Source organism: Loxodonta africana, chromosome 25 (genome assembly GCF_030014295.1).
Source record: "Loxodonta africana isolate mLoxAfr1 chromosome 25, mLoxAfr1.hap2, whole genome shotgun sequence".
Lineage (NCBI taxonomy): Eukaryota > Metazoa > Chordata > Mammalia > Proboscidea > Elephantidae > Loxodonta > Loxodonta africana.
In genome coordinates this window covers 36,863,698-36,888,905 of record NC_087366.1, presented here as the reverse complement: position 1 = coordinate 36,888,905, position 25,208 = coordinate 36,863,698, and the positions used below count along the sequence as shown (strand labels likewise).

Genomic DNA, 25,208 nt, shown 5'->3' with positions numbered 1-25,208 from the left:
TAATACAGTGAGTGAGGAGTATTTGTGAAGCTCTCTTAATGCCATGCAGTAAGGTGCTTATCAGTATTTATAAAAATAAACACGAGAGAACCTTTGGGGAAATACCAAGATCAAATGCAAGACACGAACAATTACAATCTTCAGAACCTAGAAAGGGAAGCAGCAGAGTCCCAGGGCAGGAGCTCCCGAACTTCCTCAGTTCACAGGGCCCTTAGTGCTTTAGTAATTTTCACGATGTCCCTAGACCAAAGAAATACCTAACAGTTGCGTTTCATAAGTAGTTAGGTCTAAACAACTTAATAATTAAAGTCTTATCAACTTAGCATCTGTTGGGCATGGCACAACCTCCCACACCTTGGAATCAGATTGGGCACCACCACTCCATTTCCTGTTCCACATTGATTTGGGGGATATATTTGCTTTTTACGACCACAATCGTCAAAAATGCAGTTTTGCAGGATATCATATTATCAAAAGGAATTGTAGGAATCTAATGCTGAAACTGTCAACTACCCTGAAGTAGTAAAATTTTTAATGGTGTCTGACAGATGTCTCTGTTTCTCTCCAAAATCTAAAATATCCTACAGCACCTGGTGAGCTCGCTGCAGTGCCTGGGGGGCACCTCAGCACAAAACTTGGGAACTGCGGTATCAATACAGTACTCACTCCAGAGCCAAAGCCATCTCCATGAGAAACCACATGTAATGATTAATGTTTGCTTTTGATTGCCCTATTGTGTAAGTCCCTTCTTAGCTGTACAAACCTGGTACAGCTGGATACTATTAAGGAGATAATAGAGTGACTGAAAGTAGAGGTTTCAATTCCTAACATGACTACCATTTGTTGCATGATTGATCTTGTTATTCAAAACAGTTCTAACAGCTTGAATGCTATTTTGTAAATGTAGAATCTGAGACTTAGAAATCGTAAGTAACTAGCTCTAACTTGTATCAGAGCTAGAAAGTGGCTTAGCTGGCATCTGAAACTCTCTGACTCCAACACTGGGTGCTTGCCACCATAAAACTTATTGCTGTTGAGTCAATTCTGACTTATTGTGACCTGACCAGGCAGAGCAGAACTGCTCCATAGGGTTTCCACCGCTGAAATCTGCTTTACGGAAGCAGACTGCCACTTCTTTCTCCCACGGTGTGGCTATTGGGTTTGAACTGCCGACCTTTTGGTTAGTAGCTAAGCTCTTAACCGCTGTGCCACCAGGGCTCCCGTTCCACCATGCCACCTCATAATTTTATAACTTACTAAACTGACCTCTAAACCAACATAAGAGATTGCCCTGGAATCTCTACAATTTTACCTTTCAATCAAGAAAAACACTAGCTATATTGAATGCAATGATACTCAAGAAGTAGGGTCATAAAAGAGAAAGAAGGAAACCAAAGGCTCAAAGAAGAAACTAGTCTATACAACAAACAGTCTACACGAACCATGGCCTCATCAGCCCTGAAACTGGAAGAACTACATGATACCTGGCTATACTACCAACCATTCTAACCAGGGCCACAAGAGACAGAACATGACAGAATGGGAGAATAATGTGGAACAGAATCTCAAATTTTTAAGAAAAAAAAAGAAGACTTATAGGACTGGTTGATACTGCAGTACTCCCCAGGACTGCTGCTCTGAGATACTCTTCAAACCTTGAACAGAAACTAACCTTGTAGCTAAATAACAAATTGTCTCAAAAAAAAAAAAAAAAATGAGTATCACCCCTAAGTACTGTGCTCCTTTAAAAAATCACCTATATGAGACTAAACAGTCAACAATTACTTTAATACAAAGATGAAAATATAAGGGGGGCAGACAAGCTAGATTAATGGAAACAGAACAACCAGAATGGAAATGAGAATGCTCACGCATTGTGAAGAATGTAACCGGTATCGCTGAACAATCTGTATAAAAATTCTTGATTATGAACACAAACTGCTGTGTAAACCTTCACCAAAAACAAAATAATTAAAAAAAAAAAAAGTCATTCACCAGGAACATTCATGAATTAAGTAGTTGTTCATAAAGAAGGAGAGAAAACAGGTCTTTCTTTTTCTGTCGGCAGTCTGTTAATATTCACAGAACCCATAGTATTCTCTGAAAGAGATCAACCAACAAGAAAAAACATGCAACTTTTTGGGTAAAAGATATTTAAAAATTTGCATTTTAGATGGAAAAAATAAAGCAAAGAACTCTAACCCTATGAAGCATATGGTTCTTGAAATCCAAGTAAATTGGGAGGATAAACAGCAAACCACTGATAGTTATCTCTTGGTGGTACCATTAGTAGTGATGTTCATTTTGTTCTTTTAATGTAACACTTTGTGTTTTCTAAATTCTCTACATGAATGTATACTGTTTTTTAATTAAAACACATTCAACCTATTGCTTTTTTTTAAAAAGATCCTGACTTATCTGAGACTTTTTTTTAATGCTGGTCATCTATGCTAGAAAGGAAAAAATGCCAAGAATTTATTCTTCAACATTAAGAATAAAGAAGTAAAACTTTGTTTCATTGCCTCCATCTGTATTTTAAATTTTACATTATTTAAATCTTAATATTTTAAAAAAATGGTAAAGAAAATTACTTTGAGAGAATCATAGTTTAATTCTTTTGCTTTACGGGCTGAAATAAAAACTTGGCAGGCCTATGGCCAAGTGTGTCTGCAAATCTATTCTCCACAGTGGCCACCAGGGGTCACTATTAGGACACCTCATCCAGCCAAATCACAGCATAAACCTGCATGACCTAGAAAATACTTCTGTAGTTGTGACTATTTGTGTGTAAATATTAGCTTTCACTTCCTTTGGTTCAGACAGTTCACATGAATGAGTAATACGTCTATTTGCAGAGAATGACAACGTACAGGGAGTTTCAGAGAAAAGGAAATGTCCTACTTAGCATTTTTAAAATGTCCCTCAGACTGCTACATAATAATTTGGGGTACTTAAAAGCAAATTCCTGGAGCCCATGCCCCAAAAATCTGTTTGGAATAGGACTGAAAATTCCGTATGTTTCACAAGCTGCCCAGGTGATGAAGATGTGTACAGCCAGAGATGGAAATTGCTCTCTGTGAGATGGTACGAGCATTATACACGGCATAGGTAATTTTTTTTTTTTTTTTTAGGTAATTATTTAGACTTCTGTTTTCGTTCCTGACTTATCATCCAACTGGAAATGTCACAGTGAAATATAAAAGGACCAAAATATCAGCCTCAGATATTCAATTCTTAGTCAATATAAGAAGACGTTGTTGCTGTTGTTGTTAGGTACCTTGTGTCAATTCCAGCTCACAGCAGCCCTACAGGACAGAGCAGAACTGCCCGAGGCTAAAAATCTCCACAGGATAAACAATCAACTATAGAAGACCAGGAAACCCTCGTGGCGCAGTGGCTGAGTGCTATGGCTGCTAACCAAAACGTTGGCAGTTCAAATCCACCAGGCACTCCGGGTTTGGTTTTTGGTTTTGGTATGAGAGACTTTACCCGAAAGCAAAGAAGGCAAGGAGGGGAAGAGAAGCTAGATCAATGGAAACAACAAACAGAATGGAAATAATAAGAATGCTGATATATTGTGAAAATTGTAACTAATGTCACAGAACAATCTGTATAAAATGTTACATGGGAACCTAATTTGCTGTGTAAACTTTCACCTAAACAAGAATAAAATATTTAAAAAAAAAAAACTTTACAGGAGCAGATCACCAGGTCTTCTCTCCCATAGAGCGGCTGTTGGGTTTGAACCTCCAACCTTTTGGTTAGCAGCCCAGTGCTTAACCATTGCACCACCCAAATCAAACCAAACCCGTTGCCATCGAGTCGATTCCGGCTTAGCAACCCTGTAGGACAGAGTAGAACTGTCCCATAGAGTTTTCCAAAGAGCGGGTGGTGGATTTAAACTGCTGACCTTTTGTTTAGCAGCTGAGCTATTAACCACTGCACCACCAGGGCTCTTCATAACAAGATAGTTTAATGTAAATATTTATAATAAGCAAAATAATATTTCAATTCCAATCCAGAAAAATCTACCAACTCTGTGCAAAAATGAGGGTTTTAATTTCCTTGAATAATCAGTCCTTGGGTTCCTCAGACTTCAATTCACCGTGCAGAAAGAATAAGCCCGTTTGGGAGCAAATGTGCACCTGACAAATGGTCATGTGAATTTACATTCTGAACCCTGATGAAATGATAAAAGTTATCATATCCACATACCTTTGCTGTTTTATAATAGAGTCAAAACCAACAGTTTCTACAGGTTTATTTCCAATTATAACAACTTGCTCTTTTCTGTCTCCCTCTGGTCCGTCTTCTAACGCATAGCGGTTCTTAACTGCAGTAAGAAAGTCTACTCCAAAATTTACCTTGTTGGGACGGATAAAGGATCCGCCTGTTGGGTGCCTGGAAAAGGAAAGGAATGGTACTGAGAAAAAAAAATATTGTCCTCCAAGAAACCACCAACACATAAATACAATGGTCTGAAGGTTTTCAGAAATTTCTGTATGCTGAAAAAAAAAATCAACAAAATCCACATAAAAGGGAAAATACTATATTAAAGGAAAATTTATAATCATTACCAATGATCACAAAGGGTTACGGACTTCTGCAAGCATCTAAAATCCCAATGGATTAACAGATAAGAAATATGGAACAGGTAACTCACTAATTATTAAAATTTAAAATATAACTGGCAAAAAAAATAAAGAAAAAACATAAAGCCCCAAACGTTGCAAGGTTGGGTTTCTCTATGGCTCCATAGTCATACTCCTGGCGAATTTATCAGAAAGCAATAATTTAAAAATAAAAACAAATTACACTTACCAAGATTTCATATAATAGCATTATTTGTAATTGAGGGGCTCTAGAAATGATGCCCAGCTTGGTAAGAACCATTACGTAAACCAGAGAGATGAGGAATATGCTTGTTAGTCATTTAAAAATTCTAGCCACAATACTTACTTAAAAACTGAACACAAATTGTACATGATACAACTACACAGAAATCATACCTGCATATGGACAAAGACTGGATAAAGACACAAAGAAATGAAAACATTTGTGGGCGACAGGACTATGGACAAAATCTTTTCGTTTTAATGATGACTTTTAAAACTAATAATAGTTTTAAAAGCTTAACATGGAGCTAAAAGAGAGCATATGGGAAGAATTCTACATAAATATAGAATATTATATCATAATTTATATTGTTTTACAGCAACTTTTAATAATAATCTCTATCAGAATTTATTGACATATTAACTATATTGTAATATGTAATGAAGATTTTCTCAGGCTTTGCCAGAGATTGAAAACAGGTCTTTAGGGTCATTAAATTTCAGCATTCCTTATAAGAGTCGGAATCGACTCGAGGGCACTGGGACTGGGGTTATATAATAGCAATGACACATTAATTTCAGGGAATTTCGTAGTCTAGCTCTGGCTAGACTATGATGAAAGGTCATGGGGAAAAAGACAAAGAATGACCGGAGACCCAAGGTCCCGCATTCAACAACTACTATCAAGTCATCCAAGGTCATCCTGGATCCTGCAGCCAACGGCAATGGGGGCAGAGACAACCTATCTCCACTAAGCCCTGCCTAAATCCCCTGACACATAGAATCATGAGTAAGAAAATGGTTGTGTTAAGCCACCAAGTTTTGTGGTGGTTAATCATGTAGCAAGAGCTGAAATGGATGGGGGTAAAATCACTATTTTCACTAGTCTCTAACCAAAATTCAATATTCCTTCAATTATGAATACAGGCAGCACACCATAGTACTTTATGAAATCAGAAATATTTTGATATCATTTAACAGTTGTTACAAATCTGTTACCGACCAAAAAATTGTTAATTTTCACACTACTCCAAAATTTAGTCGTTATTAGACCTGTAAGTAGATCTTATTTTTAATGTTACTTAATGAACATATATCTTACTATGTCACAATTAAAAAATATATATTTGACTACTATACCTCAATGTGACTGGTTTCCTTTGTAATACTATATATTTTCTGTTTTTAAAATATTTTGTGCCCGTCAAAAAAAAATCCAGAGCACAAAAAGGGTTAAGGACTCCTGGCCTAGAGTGTATTCCACAAAGAAATATAATCGGAGCTGGGTCTTGAAGGATAGGCAGAAGTTTGGTGGAAAAGTGGTGGTATTTTCGTCCTACCCTAAGCAAGACCCTACACGTAAATACTCACGAAAATAAAGAAGCACAGCAGAAGCAGCACTACTGAAAGGATAGGCATAAAACTTACAGAACCATACATAACATTTAAAATAAAATGTTATGGTTTAAACAAAAAGTGCTTTTTCTGAAGAATATTACAGAGATCACTTCCAGGTGATCGCTTTTAATTTTCTATTATGACAGCATACAAATAGATCTTGTGTTTACTGACAACTAAATGTTATTAATGTTAAACACTTCAGCTGTACAGGCTGAAATAAATCCCAAGGTATATTGTTAGGTGTTGGAAAAAATTTCCAGCACAATTTAGAACAGTAGCTGCTATATCAATCTGTCTAAATGAGTTTTCTAAGATACTACTTCACTGTTTCTAGAATCTTACATGTATGAAATAGGTTTAATAGTACTGTTAGTATTAGAGTATTAGTATTAGTACTAATTAGTAATAGTATTAGAGGAGTAATATGCAGGGGGTAGATTTAGAGACAAGAAAATCCATTTTTAAATTCATTAAGTGATTTAAACAAAAAAGTAAGTATAAGAGCTCAAGTTAAAAAACAAGTACTTGTACTGTATAAATTGAAAACAACAATTCAAAACATGAATACCGTGATTTTCATTTTTATCCTAAATTCACACTTTTTAAGATGGTGGTATGGACAATTCAAGAGACGATCTTTACTACCGTTTAACTTGCTTGTAGAGAGACAGAGGGAGAGTCGGGAATGGTGTTCTACAGTTGCAAAGTAGCTGCTTACAGATCAAAGGCTAACATCAAAGATTAATCTCCTCTGGAACATTCCTGGCAGGTTTCATAGAAAATAAAAGAGCCCAGAAAATACAGGAACATGTTAGCTGAAATTTCCGAAAGATAAACTGTATGATTTATGCTGACTCCACTGCAGTTTCAGACTTAATAACAGGACGCTGCAGCTGAACACTGAAAACGTGAACTCTGCCTGAAGACACAGATGCCGGCCGGGGGACAAGGCGGGAGGGAGGAGGATGCAAAATGTTTCTCCTACAGCACTCGGCTTGCTCAAATTCCTTCCTCCTCCTGTCCTCCGATCACAGATGTTGCCAGCAAAATCAACACTCCGACCATGGCCCTTACAGAAGCTTGAGGGTCCATGAAGCCCAGTTATCAAGATTCAATCCTCAACAACAAAAAGACAAACAATTCAATTGAAAAATGGGCAAAGGACAGGGACCCTTCTCCAAAGACATTCAGGCGGCCAACAAACACATGAAGAAACGCTCCTGATCATTAGCCATTACAGAGATGCAAATTAAAATTGCAATGAGATACAATCTCACCCCCAACATCAATGGCACCAACCAAAAACACAGAACAACAAATGCTGGCAAGGGTGTGGGGAGACTGGAATTCTTACAAACCGCTGGTGGGAATGTAAAATGGAACAACCAGTATGGGAAATAATATGGCTCTTCCATAAAAAGCTAAAAATAGAAATATCATATGATCCAGCAATCCCACTTCTAGATGTATACCCTAGAGAAATAAGAGCCATGACACAAATGGACATACCTACACTCATGTTCACTGCAGCATTATTCACAATAGCAAAAAGATGGAAACACATACACAATGGAATACTATGCAATGATAAAGAATAATGATGAATCTGCAAAACATTTCACAACATGGATGAATCTGGAGGACAGTATGCCAAATGAAATAAGCCAGTCACAAAAGGACAAATACTATATGCGACCACTATTATAAAAAAATAAGAAAAGGCTTACATGCAGAAAAAATATTCTTTGATAGTTACCAGGGAGGGGAGGGAGAGGGAGAGGGAGAGTACAGTACTAAATAGTCAGAAAACGTGGTAATACTGGTGAAAGGAAAGGCAACGCACTGTATGTGGGAAATCAGCACAACATGACAAAGGCAGACACTGAGGGAACACAAGAACAAAGGGCAGCTATGGCAATTACTATAACATAGACAATCCTGCAACAATGGTATTAATAAACAATAATTTATGAAGGGATACACAGGTAGGTAGGAATGCTAAAGGGATGTGGGAGAATGTAACGAAGTGCACCCACCTGCAGATACAGGTTAGGATGTGGATATCTCTACATACATACTTGTCGATGCTGCATGTATACTAACAATAAAACACACAAGGGGCACAGTCAAGGAAACTTCTTAAGCACAACCAAACATCTGTGGGGACAAAGATACTAGGCTTGAAGGCTAAGGATCATAGACTTGAGGGACATCTACATCAACTGGCATATCACAGTGCATAAAAACAACATTCTACATCCTACTTTGGTGAGTAGCATCTGGGATATTAAAAGCTTTCGAGTAGCCATCTAAGATACAAAGAGTGCTCTCTTTCTGTCTGGAGTAAAGAAAAGTGACAAAAACCAAAGACTCAAAGGAGTAATTAGTCCAAAGGACTAACAGACCATTGTGCAACAGCCTACACAACCCCGAGACCAGAAGAACTAGACAGTGCCCAGCTACCACTACCAACTGCTCTGACTGGAATCACAATAGAAAGTCCTGGACAAAGTGGGAGAAAAATGTAGAACAAAAAATCAAATTCATTAAAAAAATAAATAAAAAAGATCAGACTTACTGGCCTGATAGAGGCTGGAGGAACCCCCAAGACTATGGCCCTAAGACACCCCTCTGACTTGGAATTGCAGCCGTTCCCGGAAACCACCTTCCAGCCAAGCAATAGACAGGACTATAAAATAAACATTAACACCTGAAAAGAACGTGCTCCACAGAACAAAACAATTACAGGAGACCAAAAGGCCAACATTTGCCCTAAAGCAAAGATGAGAAGACAGGAAGGGGTAGGAAAACCAGGAGAAAGGAAACGGAGAAGCCAGGGCAGAAATACAGAGAGTGTTGACATAGTGTAGGGGTTGCAACCAATGTCATGGAACACTTGTATACAATTTATTGAATGGGAAACTAATTGGGTCTGAAGCTTTCACCTAAAACACAATAAAATATTTAAAAGAAAATGTAAATGTAACGGGGGGCACTGGGGGGAAGATAAGTTAAAAAAAGATTCAATCTCCCCTATCTCCCCAGAAGGGTTGCCATGGAAAATTCAGTATGCCCAGTTAAATTCAAACTATTGGTAAAACAACGAATGTAAAAGCCCTATACAAATGAAGCTACAAAACACTACTGCAAGAAACCAAAACAGCCCTACATAAACGGAAAAACATACCATGCTCATAGATAGGTAGACTTAGCATTGTGAAAGTGTCAATTCTACCCAAAGCAATCTAAAAATACAATGCAATCCCAATCCAAATACCAACAGCAATCTTTAAAAAGATGGAAAAACTAATCATTAACTTTATATGGAAAGAATAAAGAAAACTAAAGACACAAGGGAAAGATTAGTCCAAAGAACTAATGGACCACATCTACCACGGCCTCCACCAGCCTGAGTCCAGTAAGAGATGGTGCTCGGCTACCACCACTGGCTGTTCTGACAGGGATCACGATAGATGGTCCCGGACAGAGCTGGCAAAATTCTAACTCAAAAAGAAAGACCAGATTTGCTGGCCTGACAGAGACTGGAGAAACCCTTAGAGTTCACCTTTCAGCTCAGATTTAATAAGGCCACTCCTGAGGTTCACCCTTCAGCCAAAGATTGAACAGGCCCATGGAACAAAACAAGACTAAAGGGGCACAGCAGCCCTGGAGCGGGGACTGGAAAGTAGGAGGGAACAGGAAAGCTGGTAACAGGGGACACATGGTTGAGAAACAAGAGTGTTGAGATATCATGGGGTTGTTAACCAATGTCGTCCAACAATGTGTGTGCTGTTTGATGAGAAACTAGTTTGTTTTGTAAACAAACCATCTAAAGTTCAATAAAAAAAATTTTCAAAACCCACAGTGAGACACCATCTCACCCCAACATTACTGGCACAAATCAAAAAAAATAATAAATTAACAAATGTTGGAGAAGCTGCAGGGAGACTGGAACTTTTATGCACTGCTGGTGTGAATATAAAATGGTACAACCATTTTGGAAAACGATACGGCGCTTCCTTAAAAAGCTACAAATAGAATTATCATATGATCCAGCAATCCCACTCCTAGGAATATATCCTAGAGAAATAAGAGCTGTCACACAAATAGACATATGCACACCAATCTTCACTGCAGTATTGCTCACAATAGCAAAAAACATGGAGACAACCTAGGTGCCTATCAACAGATCAATGGATAAACTATGGTACATACACACAACAGAACGCTACACAACGATAAAGAACAACGATGAATCAGTGAAGCATCTCACAACATGGAGGAATCTAGAGGGCATTATGCTGAGTGAAGTAAGTCAATTACGAAAGGACAAATATTGTATGAGACCACTACTATAAAAACTCATGAAAAGGTTTACACACAAAAAGAAACCTTTTATCAGAAATAAACAAGCAAAATCTCCATGACAGCCCCTGAAAAAATTAATAAATAGAAGAAAAGCATATATATCCTGAAACAAAACAAGTCCCAACTTCATTCTGCTAGCAATGAAGCATATCGTCTGGGACTTCTGTAGATTTTGTGGACAGAACTAAATTAAAATGTCTGCACTGGCTGCTGAAGCTCATCTCTCCAGCTCATGAACACACAGGGCAGTGGGCCGGATGATCTGAAGACCACGCTACCAATCTCCCCTTGTTTATAAGGGCTTATATGCAGCTGTAACCTGTTACTTCTCTAATAAACCCCATAATCATCATCAAAAAAAAAAAAAAGAAACAATCTTTGATGGTTACAAGGAAAGGGAAAGGTGGGGATGGAAAAATACTAAACAGATGATAGATAAGTGGTAACTTTGGTGAAGGATAAGACAGCGCACAATATCGAGGAAGCCAGCACAACTTGTTCAAGGCAGGGTCATGGAAGCTCCACAGACACATCCAAATTCCCTGAGCAACCAAATTACTGGGCTGAGGGCTGTGAGAACCACGGTCTCGAGAAACATCTAGCTCAACTGGCATAACATAGTTTATAAAGAAAATGTTCTACATTCTACTTTGGTGAGTAGCATCTGGCGTCTTAAAAGCTTGTGAGTGACCATCTGAGATATTTCACTGGTGTCTGGGGTAAGGGAGAATGAAGAAAACCAAAGACAAAAACTAAAGATTGATCCAAAGGACTAACAGACCACAACTACCACAGCCTCTACCAGACTGAGTTCAGCACAACTAGATGGTGCCTGGCTAACACCACCAATTGCTCTGACAGAGATCACAATAGATGGTCCCAGACAGGGCTGGAGAAAAATGCAGAACAAAATTCTAACTCACAAAAAGAAGACCAGATTTACTGGCCTGCCAGAGACTGGAGAAACCCCCAAGAATATGGACCCCAGACACCCTCTTGGCTCAGTAGTGAGGTCACTCCTGAGGTTCACCCTTCAGCGAAAGATCAGAGAGGCCCATAAAACACGGTAAGACTAAATGTGCACACCAGCCCAGGGGCGAGGACAAGAAGGCAGGAGGGGACACGAAAATTGATAGTGGGGAATCCAAGGTTAAGAAGGGGAGACTGCTGACATGTCATGGGGTTGGCAACCAATGTCACAAAACAATATGTGTATTAACTGTTTAATGAGAATCTAGTTTGCTGTGTAAACATTCATCTAAAGCACAATTTAAAAAAATGCATTTCATAAAAATGAAGAAGTACATACGACATATTAATGGTATATCTGAACGAGCTAAAGACAAATACATGTGGTGTAATCTGTGATTTAAAAATTCTAAAATACTGGTGTAAGCTTTACTAATGTATTTTTACACAAATACTGTGTGCCTTCTACATTTGTTTGCCAATTGTGCCCTCCCCCAACGAGGTATTTTCATGAGTGCCACTGTGCCAATTTCTTTTTACATTTTGTCCTAAAAAAAAAAAATTAGCGTAACGTGGTTATGAAAATACCTAGCAGAGGAGAGGGTATGGTTGTCAAACACAGGTACAAAGTGTGCATTATTTGTGTAAAAATATCGTAGCTGAACTCATGTTCTAATTAATAAAAATATATGGACTAAGAACTATAAAGGACAATTTAAATTCCTTTAATCTAGACCCATAGAGTTCTGTACTTTATCAGGCCCAACGCGCCCTTTTGTACTGCCCAATGTTGTTTTAAGGTGCTGTCGAGTCGGTTCTGACTCACAGTGACACTATGTACCACAGAACTAAATGTTGCCCAGTCCTGTACCATCCTCACAATTGCTGCTAGGTTTGAGTCTACTGTTGCAGCGACTGTGTCAGTACATCTCATCGAGGGTCTTTCTCTTTTTCAATGACGCTCTACTTTACCAAGCGTGATATCCTCCTCCCGGGGCTGGTCCTTCCTGATAACATGTCCAAAGTAAGTAAGACGAAGTCTCGCCATCCTCGCTTCTAAGAAGCGTTCTGGCTATACATTTTCCCAGACAGATTTGTTCATTCTTCTGGCAATCCATGATATAGTCAATAATTTTCAACAATACCATAATTCAAATGCATCAGTCTTCTCTCAGCTTCCTTGTCTAGCTTTTGCATGCACATGAGGCAACTGAAAATATCATGGCGTGGGTAGGTGCATCTTAGTCCTCAAAGTGACATCTTTGCTTTTTAACATTTTAAAAAGGCCTTTTTTTTTTTTTGGCTGATCTCCCCAGTGCAGATTTGTCCATAAATATCTCAAAACGGAATTTTCTTAAGTGAACACAATGCCCATTTCAATGAAATGAAAAGTAATTTATAAGAAAATAATATGTATTTCAGTATGCAAATGCTCAGGCAGATCTCCATCCCCTTTTATTCAACTATTAAACATTATCTTGACTAAATAACCATGCCAATTCATAATGAAAAATTACCTGCATTTAAAATACACAGTCCCTTCGTGGCTCCCATCATGCTTTCCTCTCTCGGGGTTGTCCCATTCTACTCCTAACCAGAGTCCTAGCATAACAAAAAAAACCAAATGAGCAATAAATAGTGATACAGGTAATGCTTCCATTTTCCTGCAAGCAAATACAATTTACTATGGATACCTTATCACATTGACACCAATTGGGGAGAAGAAACTGTCTTTTGGGAAGGACAACTTTACCTTACTTCAATCAGCAAATGGAATAGTATGTTTGGTTCAAAAGGCTAAGAAAAAAACCCAAATGCAGAAAAAGACAGCTAAAGTTTACTGAATACTTACTAAATGCCAGAAACTTTTCCTGCAATTATCTAATGTAATACCCATGACCACCACTTCATCTATGTAAAGAAGGTATTATTATTTTACCACTTGCTAGATTAATACACAAGTGTTTCAGTCCTAGACTTGTAATCTACTTTTTATAAAATTAAATATATATATATATATATTTTTTTTTTATTAAACATAGGTAAAATAACTTGACCAAAATCACACATGCTCAAATCCAGGTCATTCTAATCTAGAAGTGAAGTCATACGCATCATACTATGCTATTTATAACTCATACCTTTTATTTGTATACCCTCTTACAGTTTTAAAGCATTTTCTTTATCATCTAACCTCTACTCTACCCATATATTAAGTACCCACTATGTTTTTTTTTTTTTTTTTTATGTATAGTACTGAAGACACTGGTTAAAAACAAGGCTCCAGGAATTGATGAAATACCAATTGAGATACTTCAACAAATGAATACAACACTGGCAGTGCTTACTCATGTCAAGAAATTTGGAAAAAAAAAAGGTAAAAAAGAAGTTTGGAAAGATAGCTACCTGGCCAACCAAGTGGAAGAGATCCATATTCATTCCCATTTCAAAAAAAAGGCAATATAACAGAATGTGGAGATTATCAAACAATATCATTAACACCACAAGCTAGCAAAATTTTGCTGAAGATAATTCAAAAAAAGCCTGCAGCTATATTTCTACAGGGAACTGCCAAAAGTTCAAGCCAGGTTCAGGTAAGGATGTAGAAGAGGGATATAATGCTCATGTCAGATGGATCTTGTTCAAAACAAATACGTTAACTTGTGTTTCACTGACTATGTGAAGCCATTCAGCTTTGTGGATCACAACAAATTATGGATGACATTATGAACAGTGGGAATTCTAGAACACTTAATTGTACTCTACTCACATGGAACCTTTACGTGGATCAAGAGGCTGTCATTCGAAAAGAACAAAGGGATACTGCATACTTCAAAACTGGAAAAAGTGTGTGGCAGAGTTGTATCCTTTCACCTTACACATTTAACCTATAGGCTGAACAAATAATTTGAGAAGCTGGGCTATATGAAGAAGAATGCGAATATTTACAACAACAACAGAAAGAGTAGAATGTCTGCTTCCAGCATTATGCTCTTTTAAGATCTGCCTATATGGGATCAAACAGACAACAACTACTTGAAAGGTTAGATGGGAATGTTAGGGGGCAGTAAATTAATATTAATGGGGTACAACTCAGAAAAGGAAGGTGAGAATGGCTGCACAACTCAAGGAACATAATCGATGTCAATGAATTGTACGTGTAAGACTGTTGAGTTGGTATATGTTTTGCTGTGTATATTCTCAGCAACAATCAAAAATAATTTTTTTAAAAGTAAAAAACAAAACGAGACTAAATGGGCATACCAGCCCAAGGGGAAGGAAGAGAAGGCAGGAGAGGACAGGAAAGCTGGTAATGGGGAAACCAAGGACAAGAAAGGGAGAATGTTGACATGTTATAGGTTTGGCAACCAATGTCACAAAAGAATATATGTATTAATTGTTTAATGAGAAACTAGTTTACACTGAAAATCCTCCTCTAAAGTACAATAAAAAAAATTTTTTTTTAAGTAAACAACTAGAAATTAATGTCTAAAACTAGGGAATGAGCAAACAAACTATATACTATATACAGTATGGTTATGTAGTATGTAGTTTCATACATACGTGACAGTTAAAGTAATGTGTCAACTTGGCTAGGTCATGATTCTTTGCAGTTTGGTGGGTATCATGTAATCATCCTTCATTCTGAGATCTGATGTCAGCAGCCAATCAGTAGAAAGAGAAGTCTCCTTGGGGATGTGGTTTTTATCCAATACATATGGATACTCTGACAAAGCTCACCCTGTCTTGATCCTGTATCCAACTTGTCATTCTCTGATCTCCAGTTCTTGGAATGTGAACCAGCAGCCTGCTGTCTGATCTGCAGATTTTGGAATTCACTAGCTTCCGCAGCCCCACAAGCCAGCAGTCTATCATCTGACCTGCTGATTTTGGGTTCGTCAGACCCTGCAACCATGTGAACCAGGAGAAGTCTCCAGCCTGACATCTGATCCATGAATTTGCGATTTGCCAGCTTCCACAACTGTGTGAACCATTTCCCTGAATTAAATCTCTCTATATATTCATATACATGTACACATTTCACTGGTTTTGCTGAGAACCCAGCCTAAGACAATAACCATTAAGAAATTTAAATAAATTTATGCTATATAAACACAGGAAAGTATATACCAAATAATGTCAAGTGAAAAAAGTAACATAAAAATATGTATTATCAATTTAAATTACATTACTCCAACTCAAGACAACCTGCTGTGTGTCACAGTAGAACTTTGCTACACAGAATTTTTAATGGCTGATTTTTAAGCAGATTACCAGGCCTTTCTTCCAAGGCACCTCTGGATAGACACAAACTGCCAATCTTTCAGTTAGCAGCTGAGAGCTTAATGATTTGCGCTGCTCAGGGCCTCCTACATACATAATGGATTAATCCTAAAAGAAATATCAAAAAATGGGACTAATTTTTCAGGTTTAAGTTTACAAGAATTCAAGATGTGTTGCTGTTGTTCTGGAAACCCTGGTGGCGTAGTGGTTAAGGACCACGGCTGCTAACCAAAGGGTCAGCAGTTCGAATCCACCAGGCACTTCTTGGAAACTCTACGGGGCAGTTCTACTCTGTCCTTTAGGACTCGACCGCTGTGGGTTTGGATTTGGTTTTTTTGCTATTGTTTAAAGATATTTTAAAGTTGATTTCATATAAAACAGCAACACTAAGTTAATCAGTTTACAATTAAACAAAACCATAGATACCACAAGACACTACCATCCGAATCAGGTAACTGCATATAGAAGATATCTATAAACTGGTTGTTAGTTTTCTCAAAACTGGTGTTAAAAAAAGCACTGTTGAGAACTCAATACAGAAACAACTGCAGAAAAATAAATATATGTATATACACACATACACACATAAAATCACAAGTTACCTGCTGTAGGAGGGACAACACCAGAAAAACGCACTGTTGCATATTCTCCATTAACTTCAACTCTTCGACCAATGACATCTAATGTCAAAGTGTCACTCATAATACAGCCAGGAACCAAAATATAAGATCTAGGAAGAAAATTACAACATTAACAAGAACTTAATAAAATCAGTTTACGAGATTTTTAACTTCATGCAGAGATTCACAAGGACAATGCCTGTGACCAATTTACCCTTTTTACATTTTGGTGAAGGGAAGGACCTAATGTTTATGTACCAAAACTTCATAATTTAGTTTTATTTTACTATCTAACTATGTTTTAATAATCTCGTATTTTTTAAATCTTCTCAAACTCCAGTTAGCTCATATCACCTGACTTGTCTATTCTGCCACTTACTGAAGTGAATGGGAAGGAAAGGGGAATAGAAGGGACAGGAATAGGGTTCATAGGGCCAAGACGGCACAGTAGGCAGATGCTTCCTGTGGTCCTTCTTACAACAAACCCCCCCCCAAAAAAAACAAGTGCATTGATTATATATGACAATCTAGGAGCGCTGAACATCAAAGGCAAAGTTGAGGCATCGGACCGAGCGGCAGAGTGTGGGAGGGGTGGCTCAGCAGCAGCAAGGAGGTGCCAGACCTGGCCTGGTAGGAACTGGCACCCTGGAGGCCAGATCAGCTGCATGCAGTGGTGCTCAGAACACGTTTTCCACACTGGGAGAAACCCTCCAGAACCAGTGAGAAGTGGCGCTCAATCAACAAAAGATATGTATATGCGTCTAACCTACCGTGCAGATCAAAAAACACCCCTTTGGGAAAAACCTCTCTCCCATTTATCTGTCCCCTCCCTACTCTGTACTGGGTCCGGGCTGGCTTCAGAGATTGCTGCTTCCCCTGGGCTGGAAGTAGGACCCATCTCCTGACCTGAGCCATTCTCCTGGCCTTGAAGAGGGAACAAATTAACAAACAGGAAAAAATAACCTGCCAGCTCCCCTAGGCCCAGAATGCAGGGCAGGCACAGCTCCTTTGCCTAGACACAGGCATAACGGGTCCATGGACTTTGAATGTCTTTCGTCCCTGCACAGACCTGTGTGGGCCCATTTCAAGAGCATAGGCCCTCATTAGCACAGTACAACAGGGATATACCTGAAGCTTAACTTGAACTGTATCAGCTATATGGTGGACTGGCATGTTCATGACATTTGACACAGCTCTGCCCGCTAAGCAGGGTCCTCACCAACCCATATCAGGGGCCTGAGGACTGACGGCCCCACCAATGCCACCTAGCCACCCACGACAGGTGACCAAGAATAAGTGGTGCCTCCCAGTCCTTCCAGCCAAGAGCATTGGATGCCCATAGTCTGGCTGCAAAACTCACCCACCTATGCACCCTAGAGAACAGAGACATGCTTTTCTCCCAGCCACTGAGGGGCAGCTGTCAGCCCCCCTTGCTCAGCACGTGACCCCCAGCTGCAGCCAGATACCTGTGCCTACACCAATCACCCCTGCCCATCTCGGACTGTAGGTGAGAGCCTGCACCACATACTTGGTGACCGACTACCTGAACACCTGAGCTGAATCCATACAAGAAATGTTAACGGACTCCTGGGCTCACATACCTAGTAACATATCTAACCACCTGGTAACAGAACGTGAGAGCTTCAAAGGCACCAATCATCAAACTAGCTCACACGAGCAGCCTATTTTGGCATATCAAAACAAAATAAGAAACTAGGATATAGTAAGCAAACATAAAATAAATAATAACTTATTATGATGGCTCAGAGACAAGTCAATATCAAATCACAATAAACAGGCAGACCATGATGGTTTAAGCAAGCTCACAAAACAAAAAATCAAGAAACATTCCAGAGGAAGAGAATTTCTTGGAATTACTGGAGACAGAATATAAAAGATTAATATACAGAACTCTTCAAGAGATCAGGAAGGAGATCAGACAAAACGCAGAACAAGCCAAGAACACACACAGACAAAGCAATAGAGGAACTTAAGAAGATTATAGAAGAGCATACTGATAAATTTAACAGGCTGCAAGAATTCATAGAGAGACAGCAAACAGAAATCCAGAAGATTAACAACAAAATCTCAGAATTAGACAACTCAGTAAAAAGTCACATAAGCAAAACTGAGGCAATGGATGTCAGAATTAGTGGGACCGAACATAAAACACTTGACACCAACTTATTTGAGGAAAAATCATATAAAACAATTTTTAAAAATGAAGAAAACCTAAGAATTGTGTGGGACTCTATCAAGAACAATAACCTATGAGTGATTGGAGTACCAGAACAGAAGGGATAACAGAAAATACAGAGAAAATTGTTCAAGATTTACTGGCAGAAAACCTCACTGGTATCGTGAAATATGAGAAGATATCTACCCAAGATGTTCATCAAACCCCACACAAGGCAGACCCCAAAAGAAAGTCACCAAGACATACTACAATCAAATATGCCAAAACCAAAGACTTTTGAGAAGCTAAGCATAAACAAGAGAAAATTTTAAGAGCAGCTAGAGATAAACAAAAAATCATCTACAAAGAAGAGTCAGTAAAACTGAGGTTGGACTACAGCAGAAACCAAGCAGGCAAGGAGGAAATGGGATGATGTATACAAAGCCTTGAAGGAAAAAAATTGCCAGTCAAGAATTATATATCCAGCAAAACTGACTCTCAAATATGATGGTAAAATTAGGACATTTCCAGATGAACAGATACTTAGAGAATTTGCAAAAACCAAATCAAAATTACAAGAACTACTAAAGGAAGTCCTCTGGTTAGAAAATCAGTAACATCAGATAACAACCCAAGACTAGAACACAAGACAGAGCAACCAGATATCACCCCACATAGGAAAGGCACAAAAATAAACCAAAGCTAAAACACTGAAAATAGGAAAATAGAGACATCAATATGTAAAATACGACAGCATTAAAACAAAAAAGAAGGACTAAAAAATGTAGTCATAGAACTTTCATCCAGAGAGAAAGTCAAGGCAATATAAAGAAATAAAAGACTGGTTTAAACATAGAAAAGTAGGGGTAAATATTAACGTAACCACAAAGGAAACTAACAATCCTACACATCAAAATGAAAAACATAAAGACTCAGCAAATTAAAATCAACATCAGTGGAAAAGATGGAAAGAAAATACATAAAGAAAAACAGCTCGGCACAGAAAATTAAGTGGAACAAAGAAACTGTCAACACACTCAGAAAAAGACATCAAAATGACAGCACTAAACTCATACCTATCAATAAATTATGCTGAATGTAAATGGAATAAATGCACCAATAAAGAGACAGAGAGTGGTAAAATGGATTAAAAAAAACACAAACCATCTATATACTGCCTACGAGAGACACACCTTAGACTTAAAGACAAGAACTAAAACTCAAGGAATGGAAAAAAATATATCAAGCAAACAACACTCAAAAAAGAGCAGGAGTGGTAATACTAATCTCTGACAAAATAGACTTTAAAGTAAAATACACCACAAAGAATAAGGACACTATATAATGATTAAAGGGACAATATACCAAGAGGATATAACCATATTAAATATTTATGCACCCAACGACCGGACACCAACATACAAAAAACAAACTTTAACAGCATTGAAAAGAGAGACAGACAGCTCCACAATAATAGTAAGAGACTTCAACACACCACATTCGGTGAAGGACAGAACGTCCACAAAGATGCTCAATAAAGACATGAAAATCTAAATGCCACAATCAACCAACTTGACCTCATAGACATATATAAAACACTCCACCCAACAACAGTCAGGTATACTCTCTTTTCCAACGTATAGGGAACATTCTCACATATTAGGCCACAAAGCAAGCCTTAACAGAATCAAACGCATTGAAATATATTTCAAAACATCTTTTCTGACCATAAAGCCATAAAAGTAGAAATCAGTAATATAAAAGGCAAGGAAAAAAATCAAACACATGGAAACTGAACAACACCTTGCTCAAAAACTACTGTGTTATAGAAGAAATTAAGAATGGAATAGAGAAATTCACAGAATCAAATGAGAATGAAAACACATCCTACCAGAATCTTTGGAACACAGCAAAAGCAGTGCTCACAACTGAGCTAAACCAAAAGCAAAGAAGTTTCCTGAATACAAAAAACCACTTCAAAGGCCAGGGGAGCAGGGACGGGAGTCTGGGGACCATGGTTTCAGGGGACATCTAAATCAATTGCCATAACAAAATGTATTAAGAAAACATTCTGCATCCCACTTTGCTGAGTGGCATCTGGGGTCTTAAACGCCAGCAAGCGGCAATCTAAGATGAATCAATTGGTCTCAACTCACCTGGAGCAAAGGAGAATTAAGAACACCAAAGACACACAGTAAATATGACCTCAAGAGACAAAAAGGGGCACATAAGCCAGAGACTCCATCAGCCTGTGACTGTAAGAACTAGATGGTGCCCAGCTATCACCGATCACTGGCCCTGACAGGAAACACAACAGAGAATCCCTGATGGAGCAGGAGAACAGTGGGATGCAGACCTCACATTCTCATAAAAAGACCAGACTTAATAATAGTCTAAGACTGGAGTGACCCCAGAGGTCATGGCCCCTAGGCCCTTGGTTAGCCCAAGACTAGAACCATTCCTGAAGCCACTCTTCAGATGGGGATTGGATTTGACTGTAAGACAGAAAATGTACTAGTGAGGAGTGAGCTTCTTGGCTCAAGTAGATACCCGAGACTATGTGGGCAGCTCCTGTCTAGAGGCGAGATGAGAAGGCAGAGGGGGACAGGAGCTGGTTGAATGGACACGGGGAATACATGCTGGAGGGGAGTGTGCTGTCACATTAGTGGGTGAGCAGCTAGGGTTACATAGCAAGGTGTGTATAAGTTTTTGTATGAGAGACTGACTTGATTTGTAAACTTTCACTTAAAGCAGAAAAAAAATTAAAAAAAAGAAAGCAGTGCTCAGAGGTCAGTTTATAGCAATAAATGCACACATTCAAAATGAAGAACAGACCAAAACAAAACATTAACCCTACAATACGAACAAATAAACATACTACCCACCTCAGCTAACACAAACAGAGGTAGAACAACTAAACAAACCTATAACAAAAGAAGACATTAAAAAGGTAATTAAAAAACTCCCAACAAAAACAGGCCCTGGCTCTGACAGCTTCACTGGAGAATTCTACCAAGTTTTCAGAGAAGAGTTAATACCACTACTAGTAAAGCTATTTCAGAGCAGAGCGAAGGATGGAATACTCCCAAACTCATTCTATGAAGCCAGAATTTCCTGATACCAAAACCAGGTAAAGACACCACAAAAAAAAGAAAATTACAGACCTATATCCTTCACCAAAATGAACGCAAAAATTCTCAACAAAATTCTAGCCAATAGAATTCAACAACATATCAAAATAATAATTCACCATGACCACGTGGGATTTGTACCAGGTATGCAGGGATGGTTCAAATTTAGAAAAACAGTCGATGTAATCTATCACATAAATAAAACAAAAGAGCCAAATGATCTCATCAATTGATGCAGAAAAGGCATTTGACAAAGTCCAACACCCATTCATGATAAAAATTCTCAGCAAAACAGGAATAGAAGGGAAATTCCACAACATAATAAAGGCCATTTATATAGACTCTCTGTTAGCCCACGACTAAAACCATTCCCGAAGACAACTCTTCAGACAAAGAATAGACTGGATTATAAGACATGATACTTGTGAGGAGTATGCTTCTTAGCACAAGTAGATACCTGAGACTAAATGCGCAGCTCCTGTCCGGAGGCAAGATGAGAAGGCAGAAAAGGACAGGAGCTGTTTGAATGGACACGGGAAATCCAGGGTGAAAAGGAGGAGTGTGCTGTTACGTTACAGGGAAAGCAACCAGGGTCACATGACAATGTGTGTAAAAATTTTTGTATGAGAAACTAACTTGAACTGTAAACTTTCACTTAAAGCACAATGAAAAAAGAAAGAAAAAAAAAGGAACGGAAATAAAAGTGATAGAGAAAAGGAAAAAGACGGGCAATATGGGCATTGTTCTCTCCTGAGGAAGGGTTTATGGAAAAACATAAATCCATAGATAAAGGAAGCAACACATAAAATGAACAATAAAGTAAAATTTTAACTCTAGTGAAAACAAAGAATCCTGAAAATAAAGAAAAGGTCTTAAAATGAACTAGAGAGAAAAGGTATCTAAATAGGAATGACAACTACATTCAATTCCCCTGTCACAGAGGACTGAAGAACATGTTAAATGACACAACCAGTATGTGGTCAGCCAAATTCCAAACTCTGGGAAACCACAGAATAAACAAGTCAGTTTCTCCAGCAAATTAAATGCAAACAGAAGAACAAAAAGGTTAAAAGAAACTTAAGAGACAAGTCAACCGAAGACAACATGTGGACTTCGTGTGGATTCTAATTGAAAAAACTGTAAATAATTTTTTAAAAATTACAAGAAATAAACTTTCACTTAAGACACAATAAAAATTATAAAAAAACAAAAAAATTTTAAGAAATTTGAAAAATTTGAACACTAACAGGATATTTAATGATATTAAAGAATAACTTAATTTTTTAGTCATGGTAATAGTACTACGATTATGATTTTTAAAGCCCTTTTCTTTTGGAAATATATTTACAGATTTTTTTTTAATTATATATTAGATGCATCATTCTAGTGGCAGTGTGGAGGATATATTGAAGTAAGAGGCAGAGTAAGCAGTTAGGAAAATAATCCAGGTGAAATAAGAGCCTGAGCCAAAGCAATGGCTTCCATCCATTCATTCAACACATATTAATTGAGCACCTATGACATGCTACTATGGTGGGAGAACTTACACAGCTGTAAACCATACATGTATGAGCTCTGCCTCAGAAGCTTACAGTCCAGTGGCAGTTAGAACTAAGAGAAAGGGATGAATTTTAGAGAAAGTTAAGAGCTAGAATCAACAGGATTTAGTGATTAATTGGATAGAAGTAATTAAAAAAATACAAAACTAGAAGGATGTTCAATTTTCTTATTCAGGTAGATGGTGGTGCCAAACACTGAAATGAGTAACAAAAGAGGAGGTTTAAGTTTGAGTTGCCTACAGAATGTCATGATGGAGATGGGTGTTCAGCTCAAAAGGCATCTTTGAACTAGAAGTGTGTATTTGGGAGTTATCAGCATACAGTTTATAACTGATACTATAAGAGCGGATGAAATCAAGAGGAAAGAAAAGAGTATCAGTGAGAAAATCCTGGCGAAATATAATATTTAAAAGGGAGAGGGACGAAATCCGCAAGGAGTTGGAGGAGAAAAATTCCTGAGGAGGAGGATTTGGAAGCAGAAAAACTAAGAAGGAAAAAAAAAAAACCTTAGAAACCAAGAGGGTAGAGTTAAAGAAAAAATGGAGCAACAGTATCAGAGGTTACAGAGAGACCCTATAAGAAAAGGGCTTACCTTGAGTTTTTTGCTAGCACAAATATGGTTTCTAGCCATACCCTCATTTTTGTCTAAAGAAAACTCAGTTTCTACTATAATCCAGCTCAACGATTTTAAATGACTAAAAGTTACAAGACTATTGAACAAAGTACTTTTCTGTTTTAACAATATTCCCATATGTGTACAATATAAGAAAACCATACACTGTTATTGATATCTTACTGATTACTCATAAACCCCATTAATATATGGATACCTAAGGCCTGTAGTATTCTTCTCTACCTTTATGTCATCTTTCCTTAAGGAGTGACAGACATTTCCTGTATTACTGGAGTTCTTCTTTCTTATGTCACATTTGACCTGTTGTTTCCACATTACAAAATCCGAGCATTTTTATTTATTTATTTTTATCTCCTATCATATTTCAGTATTGGGTCCTCTCAATCAGGTCCACCAGTCTCTTGTTAAAAACATTACTCCAATTCTTTTTAGAAGGATCTTATTTCAAAATAAGGCTAAATTTTGTCTGTTTAAATATGGTGGACAGGGTGCCGGGAAGGGGCTAGGATCTAGATCTAAACCTGCCTGGTAGGAGTGAAAAGCAAAAGAGAAATCATCCCCAAGCCTAAACTTGGTGAGAAAGGTCAAAATAGTTTAGATGATTTACGGTTAAGATCTCCAGGCTAGTATAGAGGGCAGCAGCTTAGAGTTCTGGCCAACAGGCGGGGCCCTACTAACAAGCTTGTGTTCAGATGCAGATTTCTAGTCACTGAGAAACTAACAAGATCCATGTACATATAACTCCATTCTACAAGGCGTACTAGATAGAATTTTGGTTCCATGAACTAGAATGTAGGGGTGTTACCTAAGCCTAGAAACTCACAGCCAAGTCCTCCAATCAGTCTGAAGCTCTGGCTGGTGCTCAACACTAGGGTACAAGCAGATCAAGTTAACAGTAGGAATGACTTGGTGAGAGGAGCCAAGACAGTGGTCAACTGGTGAGTAGGGAAATCAGGTTGCCCAACAGCAGAAACTAGGAAGCCATTCTCATTATTACTTTAACATTTACAGGCAATTCATGAATTATAAAAGTTCCTTCACATGCTTGATCCTATTTGATCTTTAGTAACAATTCTTTTCATCTTCACCTACATTCTATACCCGTAGGACCAATTGGATCATTAGGCATAAGGCATCCAAGGTAAGTGATCAATTGGCTTCACAGCAAGTCAACATTTTTGATGTACCTGTCTAGTCACTTAATTCTTCTGCTAACTTGTTCCTTGATACT

General features: G+C 38.1%; 1 protein-coding gene across 3 annotated transcripts in view; it reads right to left on the bottom strand.

Annotated features, from left to right (window-relative positions):
- TBCE (tubulin folding cofactor E) overlaps nucleotides 1–25,208 on the bottom strand; it is a 66,422-nt gene that overhangs the window by 27,594 nt on the left and 13,620 nt on the right. For all 3 annotated transcript variants that reach the window (XM_064276692.1, XM_023549296.2, XM_064276693.1), the window contains 3 exons: nucleotides 16,460–16,587; nucleotides 13,091–13,175; nucleotides 4,216–4,401 (listed from right to left, as the gene is read on the bottom strand). In XM_064276692.1, the coding sequence (XP_064132762.1) occupies nucleotides 4,216–4,401; nucleotides 13,091–13,175; nucleotides 16,460–16,559 (371 nt within the window). In that variant the 5' untranslated portion in view covers nucleotides 16,560–16,587. The remainder of the gene's footprint in view (nucleotides 1–4,215; nucleotides 4,402–13,090; nucleotides 13,176–16,459; nucleotides 16,588–25,208) is intronic.